This window comes from Triturus cristatus, chromosome 11 (genome assembly GCF_964204655.1).
Source record: "Triturus cristatus chromosome 11, aTriCri1.1, whole genome shotgun sequence".
NCBI classification, from domain to species: Eukaryota; Metazoa; Chordata; class Amphibia; order Caudata; family Salamandridae; genus Triturus; species Triturus cristatus.
In genome coordinates, this window is record NC_140594.1 from 209,017,461 (window position 1) to 209,031,796 (window position 14,336).

At 43.5% G+C, this 14,336-nt stretch overlaps 1 protein-coding gene across 2 annotated transcripts in view; it reads left to right on the plus strand.

Moving 5' to 3' along the window:
- The window catches only part of UNG (uracil DNA glycosylase), a 40,547-nt gene extending 26,615 nt beyond the window's left edge, over positions 1-13,932 (plus strand). For both annotated transcript variants that reach the window (XM_085634465.1, XM_085634466.1), the window contains exon 7: positions 9,838-13,932. In XM_085634465.1, the coding sequence (XP_085490591.1) occupies positions 9,838-9,978 (141 nt within the window). In that variant the 3' untranslated portion in view covers positions 9,979-13,932. The remainder of the gene's footprint in view (positions 1-9,837) is intronic.
- Positions 13,933-14,336: the final 404 nt, after the last annotated feature.

Sequence of the window (14,336 nt, forward strand, 5' to 3'; positions counted from 1 at the left end):
CCACTAGGGACATGAAACATGTTGACCGGAGTTCAACCCTATTAATGTTGCAAACATCAGACTACTAGGGTACTTCGTTACCCCCATTAGTAGCACTCACGTATGAGGTTTTTAAAACTGACTGGAATCAAGGTATTAAAAGTGTCAGTGATATCCCCAATCAGTTTTAACTCTCATCATAGCACGCTCAGCACCACCCCACTTGGATATTACTTGCAATCATCAAACTGCAAAAAAAACAGATCTCCGCTAAAGTGACCCTTCAGGGGTCCTGTAGGGCATTGCAGTGCCGGCCCAGCGAGGAGCAGCCATCCTAGGATGAAGCATGACATCCTTCGGGATGTGTGAGGGCAACATGAAACTGTCTTGTTGACTGTTCCTCACGATCTGTCCAGCCTTTATAAAGTTCTTCCCCTGTCCTATTTAGGAACAGTGACCCCCTAGATTTTTTAATTTATCTCAAACTGTAGGAGCACGGGCACTGGACCTCTTTCTAGCATTCCCCCCCCCCCCCATTCCTCCCTATTTGTTTTGATGGCTCAATTACTAGCCACAAGCATCCATCCTTCAATCAGGCTGCCTCTTTGGGAGGAGCTAGACTTTTCTTTATCACGCATCAAGTCAATAGACGTTTATGATTCAAAAATCATTTTGGCATGTATTAGATCAGCACATGGTACTTAATACATATAGATTTCAAATGTGCAGCTTCGAAAAAGGCATCCACTGATTCTTCAGGAAATGGTCTGTTTTTATTCACAGAAACCTATTTAGCAGGTAAACACTTTACCAAGTTATATAGTAATCCAGAGGTTGCTCCAAAGGAAGGGATGTGAAGGAGTAGTGCTCGTGTGTGAAATTTGATAAAAGGGGATCACAGTGAGGGTCGTTCAATAGAACATGTTAGCACAAATTATAATCTGAACTGGTTATAAGTAACATCAACACCAGTTAGTTGTGGCCTGTCCATCATAAATCATTTTCATTGTTACTCTTAATTATTTTCAAAAAATGCATAGAGGTATCATCTGTAGGTTGTACGGGATAATGGTGACATATGGACTTAATGCGTAAAGGTTATTTTTATCCTCGGCTTGCGGGTCTTCCTCAGGACAGGGAAAGAGTGGGAGGCAACCTACTAAAAGTGCCTGTAGGTTGATGGCCCTGATCACAGCTCCCGGGGGTGGGTAGTCCGCATCACCATTGTGGTGTAGTTATAATTAATCCATAGTTGGGGTATCCAAAACCCAGTCGGAAACCAGCCGAAGTACTGGATAGGAAAAGGAGTAAATTCCATCCAAGGTAAACCACTTATCCTAAATTATCTTCAAAACCTTGTGTAGAGCAGCCTGGGCGATGCCAGTACTTCACTCGTTAAGATGGGGCACCAGTGCTTGCGTCTAATTCTAGAATAAAGTCTAGTACATTCCCAATGATTCTTTGGCCACCATACTATGTCCACGCAGTCATCTTATGAAAGGGGTATTGACGCACCATACCATAAGCCTTTTCTTAATCCCCATGTTTTTAGTCTCTGCACACCACTGTAGTGAAGGGGTCCAGGGCAAATTGCTCGTATCGAAGATGAGAGGAAAGCCCAGATCTCTAAGTCTTTTAGTAGTATAGTCTCTTGATAATATAGCAGATACTTGTTTCTTCATTTTAGTTACCTTGTGAGGTAGAACTAGTTGAGATAAAATGGAACTTACCTGACATCCAAGGAAATCTAACTCCTGAGTTGGTGTCATGATAGATTTCCCTATATTTATTATAAAAACCTAAGTTCTCTAGACGATTTATTGTCCAGGATAAGTGTTTCTGGACCTCTGCTGTCTTCTGAGACATAAGTATGTCTAGGTATATCTCTGAGGTAACTTACTACTGGGAGAAGCACCTTGGTAAAACACCAAGGGACTGAGGACAGGCCGAAGGGTAGGCAGAGGAACTGATAAAGTTTTCCTTTCCAAGTGAAACAAAGATACCTCTGGCTGTCTTCGTCCATGGGTATCGTGAAATGGGCATCTTGAGATCTAATTTTACTAGCCAATCCCTGGCTTGCAAGATGTCTGTCAAAAGACGCATCCCTTCCATCTTGAAATGCCTATACACCAAGAACTTGTTTAGTTCCTTTAGATTTAGAACGGGACGCCAGCCCTTGTCCTTTTTCTTGACCAAGAAAATTGTGCTTATAAATCCCCCTGTATTTTCTACTATCTGCATCTTTAATAAGGTCCTTTGTCCAACATTTGAGATCGAAGTCTATCAGTTTTGATTTCTCTTCGTTTAAGTTCAACTCTCTGGGATTTTTGTGTTGGATTGTGTTTTTCCAAAATTCTATTTGAAAGCCTACAATTGTTTCCAGAACCCAAGGATCTTGTGTGATTGCTGCCCAGTTGTGGGCAAAAAATGTTAATCTCCCGCCTACCTTGGAGAGGGAATAAGAAGTTTTGTTTACCTTGGTAACCTTCATTTGAAGGTCTGGTTCTTATACCACGAATCCTTGTGTTTCTCCCTCTCTGGGGGTAAAAGCTGGAGTTTTGGCAATAGCCTCTGTTCTGGTTTGACGGGCCTCTCTGTTCTTGTGGGAAGAACTGTGACCTATAGGATCCTCGGCTGACAGCCAATCCCCTCCTGTCAGCCCGTCCAAAAAGGGGATGTGCCCCGAAGACACTGCGCATATTAGATTGCGCTTTGCTAAGGGCTGTGAAAGTGGAAACGTACTTCCCCAGAGATTTTTTGAGGTCTTCCCCAAAGGGAAGACCTTTGGTATCTCCCATATCCTCCTCAGAGGATAAATCAGCTAATTTGGTGTTCATTCTCAAGAGGACTGCCTTCCGTCTTTGAATTTATTAAATTTGCGTTCGTATTCCCCAATAAACATATGGCCCTTTGGGGCCAGCCTCTCAGGAGGTCAATATACACGGGTATATTGATTCCTCTGTCATATTGAGGATTCGAGTTAATGGGCCAAGAACAGCAAGGAGTTTGTCTTGGCACTGTTTCAAGCATTTTTCTATCCCCTTCCAAGGGTTCTTTCCAAACTTGAATAGGTAGGTTATCAATTCGGGCTCAAGGTTGGGGGTATTACAGACCTAGTCCTCTGTGGAGGGTCTTGGGCATTCGTTTCGTAAAAGATTACGAGATTCTCTGCCCAGAGATTTCCTCACCCACTGACTTAGATACTTATTCACGTGGTCCATAGGCCACCATTCTGAGCTGCGAGGGTGCCTAATGGAGGTGGGATTAAACATTTCCTCACCAAGTGGGTTTTTGATAGCTGTGGATGTAGAGTGTTGTTCCAAATCCAAGTCTAGGTTTTCAAAAATATATGTATCTTGTGGATGGAATATAAATTCATCCATTCCCATCCCCTCATAATCTAGTATCTCTGAGGAATTGAAACTATCTGTCTTTTGTGCTATGAAGGCCATTTTTCTTTCATGTCGCTTCGGACAACCTTCTCTGAGCCCCGGTAGGGTGGCCTTTATCTTTTGTGCTGCAATGAGCACCATTTTTCTGTTGTAGTGCGAGGGCTACCAAAATCGTCATCATGGATAGATGCCTCCTCTAGGTGTTTCCTTTTTTGGGAAACTTTCCCCCTTAGGGGCTCCGAGGTAGTAGGGGACTCACCGTCTGAGAGAGAAAAATAGTTCTCGACGCCCTTTTCCTTTAAGTGCGGCGTCCACCACCTCTTTAACGGAAGATCTAAGCTCTTCCTCTAGGAATCTTTTATACTTTTCTCCCATAAGCTCTTTAGTAAGTGGTTGGGGGTTGCTGGGTTCCTTTCCCTTAGACTAAACGGACTCTCAAGTTAACCAAATAGTTGCTCTTTTTTTGTTGAGATTTTACTCACGGTTTGTTGTGAAGGTATCTTTTGCTAAGTGATTAACAGAATCCTGTGGTAGTAATAACTCATAACATATTCATGTAGAGAAGCTTTATTGGAGCATCCACTCTTCTTTAGATTCCAACAACTGCACAGTTGTATCTAAACACATGACATAACAAAGCTAGCTGCTAAGCTAACCACTACAGTGAACCTGAGCTATACAGAATGAAGAATTCTACTACAGCTAACATTCTACTGCAATTCCTTGATAGCTCGTTTGATCTAAGATTTTTATAAATCTATGTGCTTGTTCTATAAAAAATAGCTACTAGATGGTGCTTGAAGCCTATGTTTGTGATAAAATGCAGGAGAAAGCCTTTGCCTCTGTAGGGCGGCCGTTTATGGTTCGTGTGAAAGTGTTGTCAAGGTGACAGGGAGGATATACAATGGAAGGACTACCCCGTAGTCTACTATGGCTCGCGTAGGAGACGCGGGCAGACTCAAATCACGCTCCCGTGACTTTTTTTTCCTTTTTTCTATTTTATTTTTTTATTTATTTACAAATCGGAAGGGTGCTGCTTTTGAAGGAGTCACCGCCTAAGCATACAAATCTACATTGACTGTAAAAGTGTCACTGTGGCTGGTCGTGTCTTCAAGAGTGGCAATCTGCACGGTATTTAATATCTCCTCTTTCTTTTTGAATGCTGAAACGGGTATGCTGCGCTCGCAAGTGGCAAAGAATTAAGGAGACTTACCTGGGCCTACCATACATTGGACGTGCTTAAGATGTCCTGGTAGGGAAAAGACGTTAGTTGTTTCATATTATTAATAATAACAACCAAACTTCTATCAAGTCATACAAAGGGCAGCTGCTCCAGTGTTATAAAATATAAAGGACAGGTTTACGTTGTTTAAAAGCAGTAGAATTGCAAGAGCAATAAAGACTTATCTTGTTGTGCCGGGAGCAGCAAATAAAAGAGGAAGATGAGATCGTGCACTGGATATTTGGAGTGTATTACGAACATTCTTATGTTTTATGATGTGGGAACAGTCTTTACAGGGCTGCATGTTGGAGCAGCTAATAAGTCATTGCAGAATGGTAGCCGCTGGTCTTGTAATGAAATCTCATATTGGGTGCCTCTTTGTTAAAGTGGTAAAACTGGATGACTTGAGGTATCTTTGCTGATGACGATTCTATATTCTACCCGCTACTCCATAGGCTACAATGTATATTTTGTCTGAGTAACCTTGACTTTTCCAAAAGTTTGAAACTTAAAGTAGTCGCTTGTAAACTACATCACCGAATCTTCCAAAGATGCTGAAAAAAGGAACATGCTGTGGCACATTTTGAATCCATTTCTGCCAATGGCATTTCAATTCTGCTATTTGTTGTATGTTGTTCTGGTGTCTGCCTCAACCTACACTTAGCTCTCTCTACCTGTTCTCTACTGATACTATGTGACTGACTTCGAGCTCTGACTTGAGCAGCATTATCTGTGCAATTTCCTGCATGCTTATTAGTCTAAGTTTCGGTTTGCTTGTCCTTGGTTTAGTTTCTTTATGTTCCTTGATAGGGCTTTTAGATATTGCCTTCCTCTGTTTTGCTTGGTCTCCATAAAATTAATATAACTTGTTTTGCAGAAAATAAAGCAGGCTTGGGAAAAGCTCTTCTTTTTTTTTACAAATCCTGCCACTCTGCTTCACAGCCTGAATCAGATATTTTAACACAGCAGCGTCGAAACACTCCGCATGGGTTCTTCACACCTAATCATCCCTTGCCCCCACCTCACCCCACTCACACACTGATGTAAGAAACTTATAATAAGTGTAGTGCCATTGTTTTCATTCAAACCGTATCTTGTTGGGGAAATCGTAGAGTTAATTTTAGCTGCTAATGTCTTTGATATGTAAGGTTTTTAAATAGGTTTGTGTACTATTAGAGCATTGGTTTCATGGCGAAGTCCTATTAACTACTAGGTTGGTATTACAATATAACATGGTATTGAACACTTGTACGACTGGATGGATGTAACTGTGCCAAGTGCTGCAGGAAAGCCAAATTTCACACCATCTAAAAGAGCCCATGCTGTGTACCATAAAGTGCCTACAGATTTCAGAATAGGTCTAGCACAGTACTAGGAAGGAAATTATGCACCATTCAAACGTAGCACTTCAAGGTTAATGTCTCACGAGTAGCTAGTAAAAAGGGATTTTGTTCTTGTCCTTGCACTGACACTTTATTTGAATAGCAAGCGGTGTACAATGTAGAGGCAGCATGTGGCCAAACTACTTGCTGATAAGTGACCATCTGCATCTGAGAACTTAACAAAGGATTCCTATTCTAAAGTAGATTAGACTCTGTTTTTCTCCATGAGCAACTGCCAAAAACCCCTTCCTGTAGTCTGTGTTTTAAAACCCCTTTAACACAAATCCCTATGATATTCCATTTTCAAAGCAGTTTTATGATGGGTTAAAAAAAGTTGTCAGCAATATTGTCTTGTTTAAATGAGGACACAGTATCACAATGTGAATGTGGCTTGAGGATCAACTCGCGATAGATATAAATGCGGGGCATGTTTGAAAACTTTTTTTTTTTTTTTTTTTTTTTTAAACCTTTATTCGTGCATCTTAAAAGAACAAATACGGGCCTACAACCGTCAGGCCGGCCACGATACAGTGAAGCACTGGTACCCACATTACAGCCCCCGTGTGTCAACGGTCAAGATTAACACCGAGTTATGAGTTACATACTGTAGATATCTTTGACACCCGGGGAAGGAGAGGTGAAGGTTAATTTTAGGTTTTAAAGGTAATTTTATCAGGGAAAAAAAAAAAAGTAAGTGAAGGATAAGAACAAAGGAGATTCGAGTCCGCAAGATAGCTTCACCATACGGGAGAGCAGCAACATCAATACAAACAACAATGGAAGTAAAATCTCAAGCAGTGAGGCGGTGCAGAGATATTACAGGATAGTCACATGAGCAAGTACGCACCCCTCCAGAGCCGCCCCCACTCGATCCACCCCACACCCGGACCCCGAATCGAAGCAAGTAAAGCGCAGAGACATAAGAGAAAAAGGCCCATAGAACTAATTAAGAACAGAGTATAATCCCCCCACCCAACACCAATGCGGAGGCAACGGCCTGCCCCCCCCCCAGCATAGTGCCTGTCGCCCAATGAACCCGAAATATAGACGAGAGAGAAGGTAGGAATCGAGTAAAGAAATGAAGAAAACAGAAAAGAAGGTGAGGAGGAGCCCACGGGACACCAGAGCGCCCCAAACCATCCGCCAGTTATGGCCTCCACACACTGAGAGCCCACTACGCCAAAAAATTGCATGCGAAGATACCCTGTCACCACAATTTAAGCGAAGGAATACAAGTCGCGACGAGTGCGCACAAAACAGACATACAGTTCCAGTCCAAGGCCAGCCCGTCCATGAACCATGGCGATAGAAGTCAGTCTAGCCCTGGCCCGATCGCGGGCTTGGGATTAAACCAGCCCCTACATGAAGGCCCCGTGTCCCGAGCAGACAAAGGCAAGATGGCCGCTTGTGAGAAGATGGTGAAGTAGGATCACGAAATGGCCGCCGACCAGCTAGTGAGGCCCCTCTTTGCACCACATAAAATCCAAACCTGGCAAGTAAAGTACAGGAGTTCCACAAAAAGGAAGCAGTAGGCCACGGCGGACGGTTCCTCGGAGCCGTTAGGTGTCGTTCAGCAGGATACTCTTGCGGACGCGGTGAGGCAGGCAACAATGAAACAGGCAGCCATGACCAGGGGGACAAAGTATCCGCAGTTGAGGTGGAGAGCGGTGGACCCCGGGTGCCGGGAACGCCGGATGAAGGCACCAGTGTAGCACAATCATACACCACCGTTGCGTCCCCGCAAGAGGATAAAAGCACCGGGAGACCCACGCCCTGTGGATAACAAACAGAGCGCTCACGACCCGCAGCCGACAGTATAGGGTCAAACCGCTCACTCAGCGCCTGCAGGCCAGCGCACATCTGTAGTTGAAAGTCCCGCAGGACAGCCAGAACGGAGCCGCATGTCAGCGGAAGCTGGGCCCCCACATCGGCAGCAATCCGGGACGGCACTGTGGAGCTGGTGTCCGGAAGAGGGAGGGCGAAGTGGGCAGCGGGCGAGACCAGAGTATCACCCCCCAGCCGCGAGCAGGCACTCAACGCCATGTTTTGCCGCTGTACGTTGCAATGGCCAGGGGGGGGGGGTTCGTGGCAAGGAGTCAATTCCCCTCAAGTCTACACCGCAACAGGGAAGGCCGACAGTCGCTTCTCTACTCGCAGGTTCTCTTTGCCGCCGGCTAGGCAATAGGTGAAGGGGGTCAGCAGCCTCCCACAGCGCGGTCCTCAGAGCGGGGCAGGAGGCCCGCCGCACCGGGGCCCACCCCCACAGCTCCAGCCCGTCAGGCACAGGGTGCAGAAGGTGTCCGGCCGTCCCTCCCCGGACTCATCCAGCAACGATCCGTGGTGCGAGGTGAGATCGGGACCGCGGGGCTCAGTTTAGCGCTAGCTGGTCCGGTATCTGCGGAGCTTCCAGGGGGCCGGCAAAGGCCATAATGGCGCAGGGGTTCCATGCAGAGGACAAAAGCACCCAGAACTCGGGCATCCGGGCGGGCTGAGACTCCGGGAAAGCGGCAGCGCGGTCAGCGCGTCTTCGCACACGTTGCACCTCGAGAATCGGCGAGGATGGGCGTCAGGATAGTAGTCCGAGGCCACGGGCCGACGGAGCCGGGCGCTCAAGCGTCTGGTCCGGTCGCCATCTTGGCTCCTCCCCCCCCATGTTTGAAAACTTAATATACTGATGCCCTGCAGAGTCAAGAAGGCAGATTGGCTGGATAGTCTTTCATGTAGGCTTTCAGACACTTACTCATTTTAGCATGAATTCTGCAGAAGGTGATCTCCAAAACTGATAGACCAACCTTAGGAGCTTGGTACTAAGACGAGATGGTTGATGACCACCTAGTGAAGAGTTGTACAGTTTGGGATTAATGAGTACCACACCCTAAGGTGATAAGTCACAGCTACGTGTACTCTTTCACAAGGAAGTGCTTCGCAATAGAACTGGCCATAGTGGTGAGTGAGTAGCATCAGGAAGCCAAGAACTAACCCTGGGTGTAGTTTGCAAAGTAGCGCTATGCGAGCTTTGCAAACTGCGTAGCTTTGCAAACTGCGTAGCTTTGCAAACTGCGTAGCTTTGCAAACTGCGTAGCTTTGCAAACTGCGTAGTGCACTGTGCAAGATGCTGTTCGCACTCTGCAGTAAGTGCATCCTGCATCTTCCACAGTGCCGCTCGAGTAGATTTCTACTCCAGCAGCAGCTTTCTCAATGCGGACTGGTAGTTTCTCGTCGCGACCACTCGAAATGAGAAACCTGACCTCCCCACGTTGAGAATCTCGCCGGGAGGTTTATTTTCCACGCTCGTGATCGGCAACTTGATGTTGCTGATCGCGAACGAGGAAAAAGTCTCGCCGGGATGTCATTTTGCTTGCTCGCGGTCGCCAACTTGACGTTGAGGACCGCGAGCAGGCAAAAAATGACCGCTGCACTATGCGTGTTTGCACTGTGCTACGTGCAATTTGTGTAGTGCGAAGTAGCGCAAACTACGCGAGCATAGCGCTTTGCCCAGGCTTACCAAGAACAATCATGGATGTAACAAAAAGGAAACCACATTGGTCGGTACCATTCAGGAGGATGTGTCTGCGTTTGCTAGCCAAAGTGTGTGCATGTTCTATAATGCATTTTTGTTATCCAATGGGCTCTGGCTTCTCTGCCCCTGAGGTTCCTTGAAATAAAGTGTGATGCACCTATAGAACACTTTAGAAACGACTAATTATGAACTTTCCTGACTACAGATTCCTAGGCTCTCTGGTATGATTTTTTACTGTCTTTTTGAGTTGTATCTTTGTGGAGGGGGCTCTTTAAATGGTAAAAATATTCTTTTTGTGGACTTGTTATAATTATGTTTTTGGTTTTATTTTATTTTTTACAGAAACGTCACCATGTTTTGCAGGCTGTTCATCCTTCACCCCTCTCGGTGCACAGAGGATTTTTTGGCTGCAAACATTTTTCTAAAACCAACGAGTTTTTGGCAAAGTCAGGCAAGAAGCCAATTGACTGGAAAAAACTTTAAATGTTAATATGTTCACATTTGTGCGGAGGAGGCGCTTTGACTTAATAAGGCTTTCAATTTTCAGAAGTTCATTTCTGAAGAATGAAGGGGGTAAGAGCTGTTGTGACAATTTATGGTTCTGGAGAGTGACAAGTATGTTTTGTTGTATATGAGGGTGTAAATAGACTTGTTATGGAGCTGTGCTACTTCTTTAGAATAAGCTACAACAGAAGGTTACTTTAATCTCCTGTTATCTTCAACTGCCTCCTGACTTTATGGTTCAGGGTAAAGTAATGCCATATATTTTTCTACACATGCACTGTACATAACACTTTGTGACACAGTTTCCTTATTTTAGTACTTTATGGGCTAATACGCCAGAGATCCATCCATCCGATTTCTCGCCAGGAAGGGTTTGTGAATGAAAGGAAAGTTCACACGCAGCTTCTCAGATTGGATACAGCAAAGGATGCTCAACACTGGAAATGTTAGTGGCTTGGTTTACAAAATAATGCTGCCCCACCATTCCATTCTGTCTCTGATTTCTATGGCTGCTTGACCTAAAGATGCAGTTTTGATAGCCCAATGAAGTATATTTGTTAACTGTTGCTGGAAACTTAACCAAGTTAATAAGTTTTTTTCATTTCATCAAAGTGTTGTCTTCACCCAAAACATGGACATTGGAATATTTTTCTTTACGCTTCCACAGTTGTTATGGTTAAAATAGAAGCACTTTCGGGTAAAAGTGGATAAGCATCTTTGTCTATGTCGCATTTGTGTATATTAGCAAGTTAATTAGAAAATACTCTATTTTTATGGTTCATAATTGACCGGTTTGTTATAGGATCATGTGTCAATGTTATACCTTTTAAGCAGTTAAATCAAACATAGCAATCTGTATAGCTTTGTCTTGGTGAGCTTTTGGTAGAGGGGTGCAATTAGGAGTGTTAACATTATGCCTCAAATTCTAATTGAATCTGGCAAATGTCTCTCTGACACCAGTACCTTTCCAATATCCAGAAGGTCACTCTGTCAACGGTGTACAATGTTGCAAGAATTTAACATTGGAACATGAAGTTTGACATATTTGTGGAGTGAGGTCTACAAATGCGTTTACATTGAAGTTTGTTTTTATTTTGTTGTATTAATGTTCTAAGGCAGCCGGGAGTTTTGTTTTGATTTATTGAGTAACACTAATCGCTCGAGAGGTTGGCGGCGCAGAACTCTTCTGATGCAGACACTCTTCACATGCCTGGAGGCTAATGTTTGTTTTGTATAAACTTATGGTCTTGTAAGCACTAATATTTAAAATCTGTCATGTTCTGAATGGGAATGTTTCATGATAGGTATGCATCAGACTATCGGATGCATGAACAAAAACGAATCGCCACTTTTTATACTCCACTGCACAAGCCTAATGGGAGTGATTTATTTCTGTTACCTGTGAACACTAAGGATAAATCTCCCTTTTTTTTTTTTTTTTTTTTTTTGGGCTTTCCTAATTTTTTTTAAAATATATTTTGTCATTTGAGTGTTGTATATTGTCTTTTTTTTTCTATTCTAGGTTACTGCAGCATTTATCAAGTGCCTTTGCTGAAGAACCAAAGTAAAAATAACAATTTTATTAAAAAACATTTTTTATTTATGTTGTCTTATTGCCAAATTCAAATTTAGTGTGGGTTGATGATGGGTGTAGATTTATCACTCTTTCAGGTAAGAAAAGATGATTTGTAGGCATTTTTTGTCCGCATTGAATGTGTAGGAAGATACTGTCTCCTTCCATGGATAAGATCCAAGGGTGTATGATGGAACCATGCATGCCTTTCCCCCACCGTCATTAGAACACATGCGTCTACCACAAATATACCTTTACAATGAATCTTCGTTGTAAAGGCATGTATGGTAAAGGCATATGCGTGGTAACATTGTAACAGGTTGTGTGTGTGTATATATATATATATATATATATACACACACATACCCTTGCCATCCAAATATCCACCCTGAATTTACCCTTGACAAACAGTAATCGACATCCACCCTGAATTTACCCTTGCCAACCAAAAACCCCATACCCTCCCTAAAAAAAATCCCTTGCCACCCCGAAAACTCATACCCTTAAAATACTTGACACACAAAACCCCATACCCACTCTAAACCCTACAAATACCTTTGGCACCCAAAACCCACCCTAAAAAAAAAAAATATATAATCACACTTAACTGCGAAATACTTAACATTCTTGTTGTAAAGGCATGTGTGGTAAAGGCATATATTCGTTGTAAAATCCTGCGTGGTAAAGACACATGCGTTGTAATGGCATGTAAAGGCTGTTTCCCTAGATCAAAAGTTTCTGATTTCTTATCACTGACTATCAATCTACTAATAGCAGCCATGGATTTACTACTGTCCTTTTTTCGGTTTATGAGGCAAGTAACTCATAAATATTATTAGAACTATAGTGACTACTTACAAACCTGTTTGTGACTTGTGTATTAATTTTAGCATCATTGTTTCAATTATTTTTCATGGGATCTTTAAAATAACACTCAAAAGAGGTTGACGTGTAGTGGCTTACTTTGACGCATCTCTTCTAAGTTAGCAGTCCTCTTGTCTCGGGTAATAACAATAGAATCGGGATCTCATTGTAAAGGGCACACAAAATGATAGCCAAACAGCAGCGAACTTCTGATGAATTGCATTGTGTAGCCTTCATATCTTTGCGACTTTAACTGTGCATGTGTATCAATGCATGTGTATCAATCAAGGCTGCTGTTTTACTGAGAATATTGGAACATTATTTTGAAAAATTAGTTGCCAAGCTTCCCCTTTTAGGTCGAGCCTATGGCAGCACGCATGCGCTGCATAGGGAATCGACCTCTTGGAATCACTTCAGCTTGTGTAGAAGCTCGTGCGTATGGTGCTCATATGCGATTGGCCTTTGTGTCTGGCTTTAGTACGCAATTGGCCAAAGGCGTGTGGAGGTCCCAGCTTCTTGTGAAATGTTTACTCCCAGAGCGTTTTGCTCTCGGGAGCCAGCAGCAGAGCGCAGGGGCCATCTGTTTTTAATGAGCGTGCCTACTCTTGTCTCCCACGCAGTCTCTCCCCCTTCGTGCATGCCGTGGTTCGAGTACTTTCACTTTCCCAGAGGTTGAGAAGGAATGAACACACACACGTCTCAGCATACTCAAGTGGCGTAGACTCGACTCCTCACTGTATGGAAGTCACCCTTTAAACGATAGGTTACCTTTCATCATTATTACTTTAGCATTACCATTTATGTGCACGGCTGCCCGCTGTGCTTCTGTAGTGAAGGCAGTGATTTAGATACATACATTGTTATGTTAGCATAAGCCCGTTAGATGTTAGAAACGCCATCTTGCCACTTTTGCTGCTTTTGCACACGATACTGCAGATACGTGTAATTATTTGAAAACTGCTTGCTTGCCTTTTCTTCACATGGGAACTGTCTGTTGTTCACATTCCTAGACGTGCACTGCGACCTTGGTCTGAACATTGTGTGCAGAAACAGTCTGAGCCGCCAGACAATGCATGTTTTTGAGTTCAGGTTGATCGGCCCACTCTCTAGCCATAACACGCACACAGCTGCAGATACCTGAAAGTCGAGAGCCTTTAATATTGCAGTTTGCATGCATTAGACACACATTCTGGAGAAGAACTTTTCCAGGCGCAGAGCAAAGCTGATCCTGTGATGTGATTAACCTAAGCTGATCTTTACGGTATGGGGTTCCCCATTCAAACCTAGAGACCTTCTATTAGTCTAATAAAACTAGCTTACTAGTGAAGGGAAGGTGGCTGTATTCCACTGTCATTTATAATATGATTTCTCCCTTCATTTTCTATGGTATTGTAACAATGCTGATGGTTTTAATTTTAATCATTTGTCTGCTTATGTTAGCCAAAATACTGCATCTTAGGACACGTAGTTTTATAAAATAAACATTTTAAACTTTACCGTGTCTCTGATTACTCTTGTTGTGGACTGATATGAGAATAATGAACAGGTATTTCTGATTCCCACCATTCCTGAGAGTACTCTAAGTCGCATGTTCTGGGTTGTCTAATCATTGGGATCTCCGAGAAGATACGGATAACGAATGGGACACTGATGCTAGTCGGATTGTGGTTCTGGGTACTGAAGTGAGTTTTTGGTACACCACAATTCACTGAGGTCCTGGTTTCCTGCGCATAGTTCTGTGCATGAGCAGAAGCCCTGCAACACTTTGTTTATGCAGTAAGATGTCCAACACGTGTTAAACATGATAGATGCTTTTTAACATCAGTCCGTGCACTCCACCCTGAGCCACTGTGTGCTGTTTCTCAATCTGGTTACATTTAGCTCGTTGCGGCACAGACCC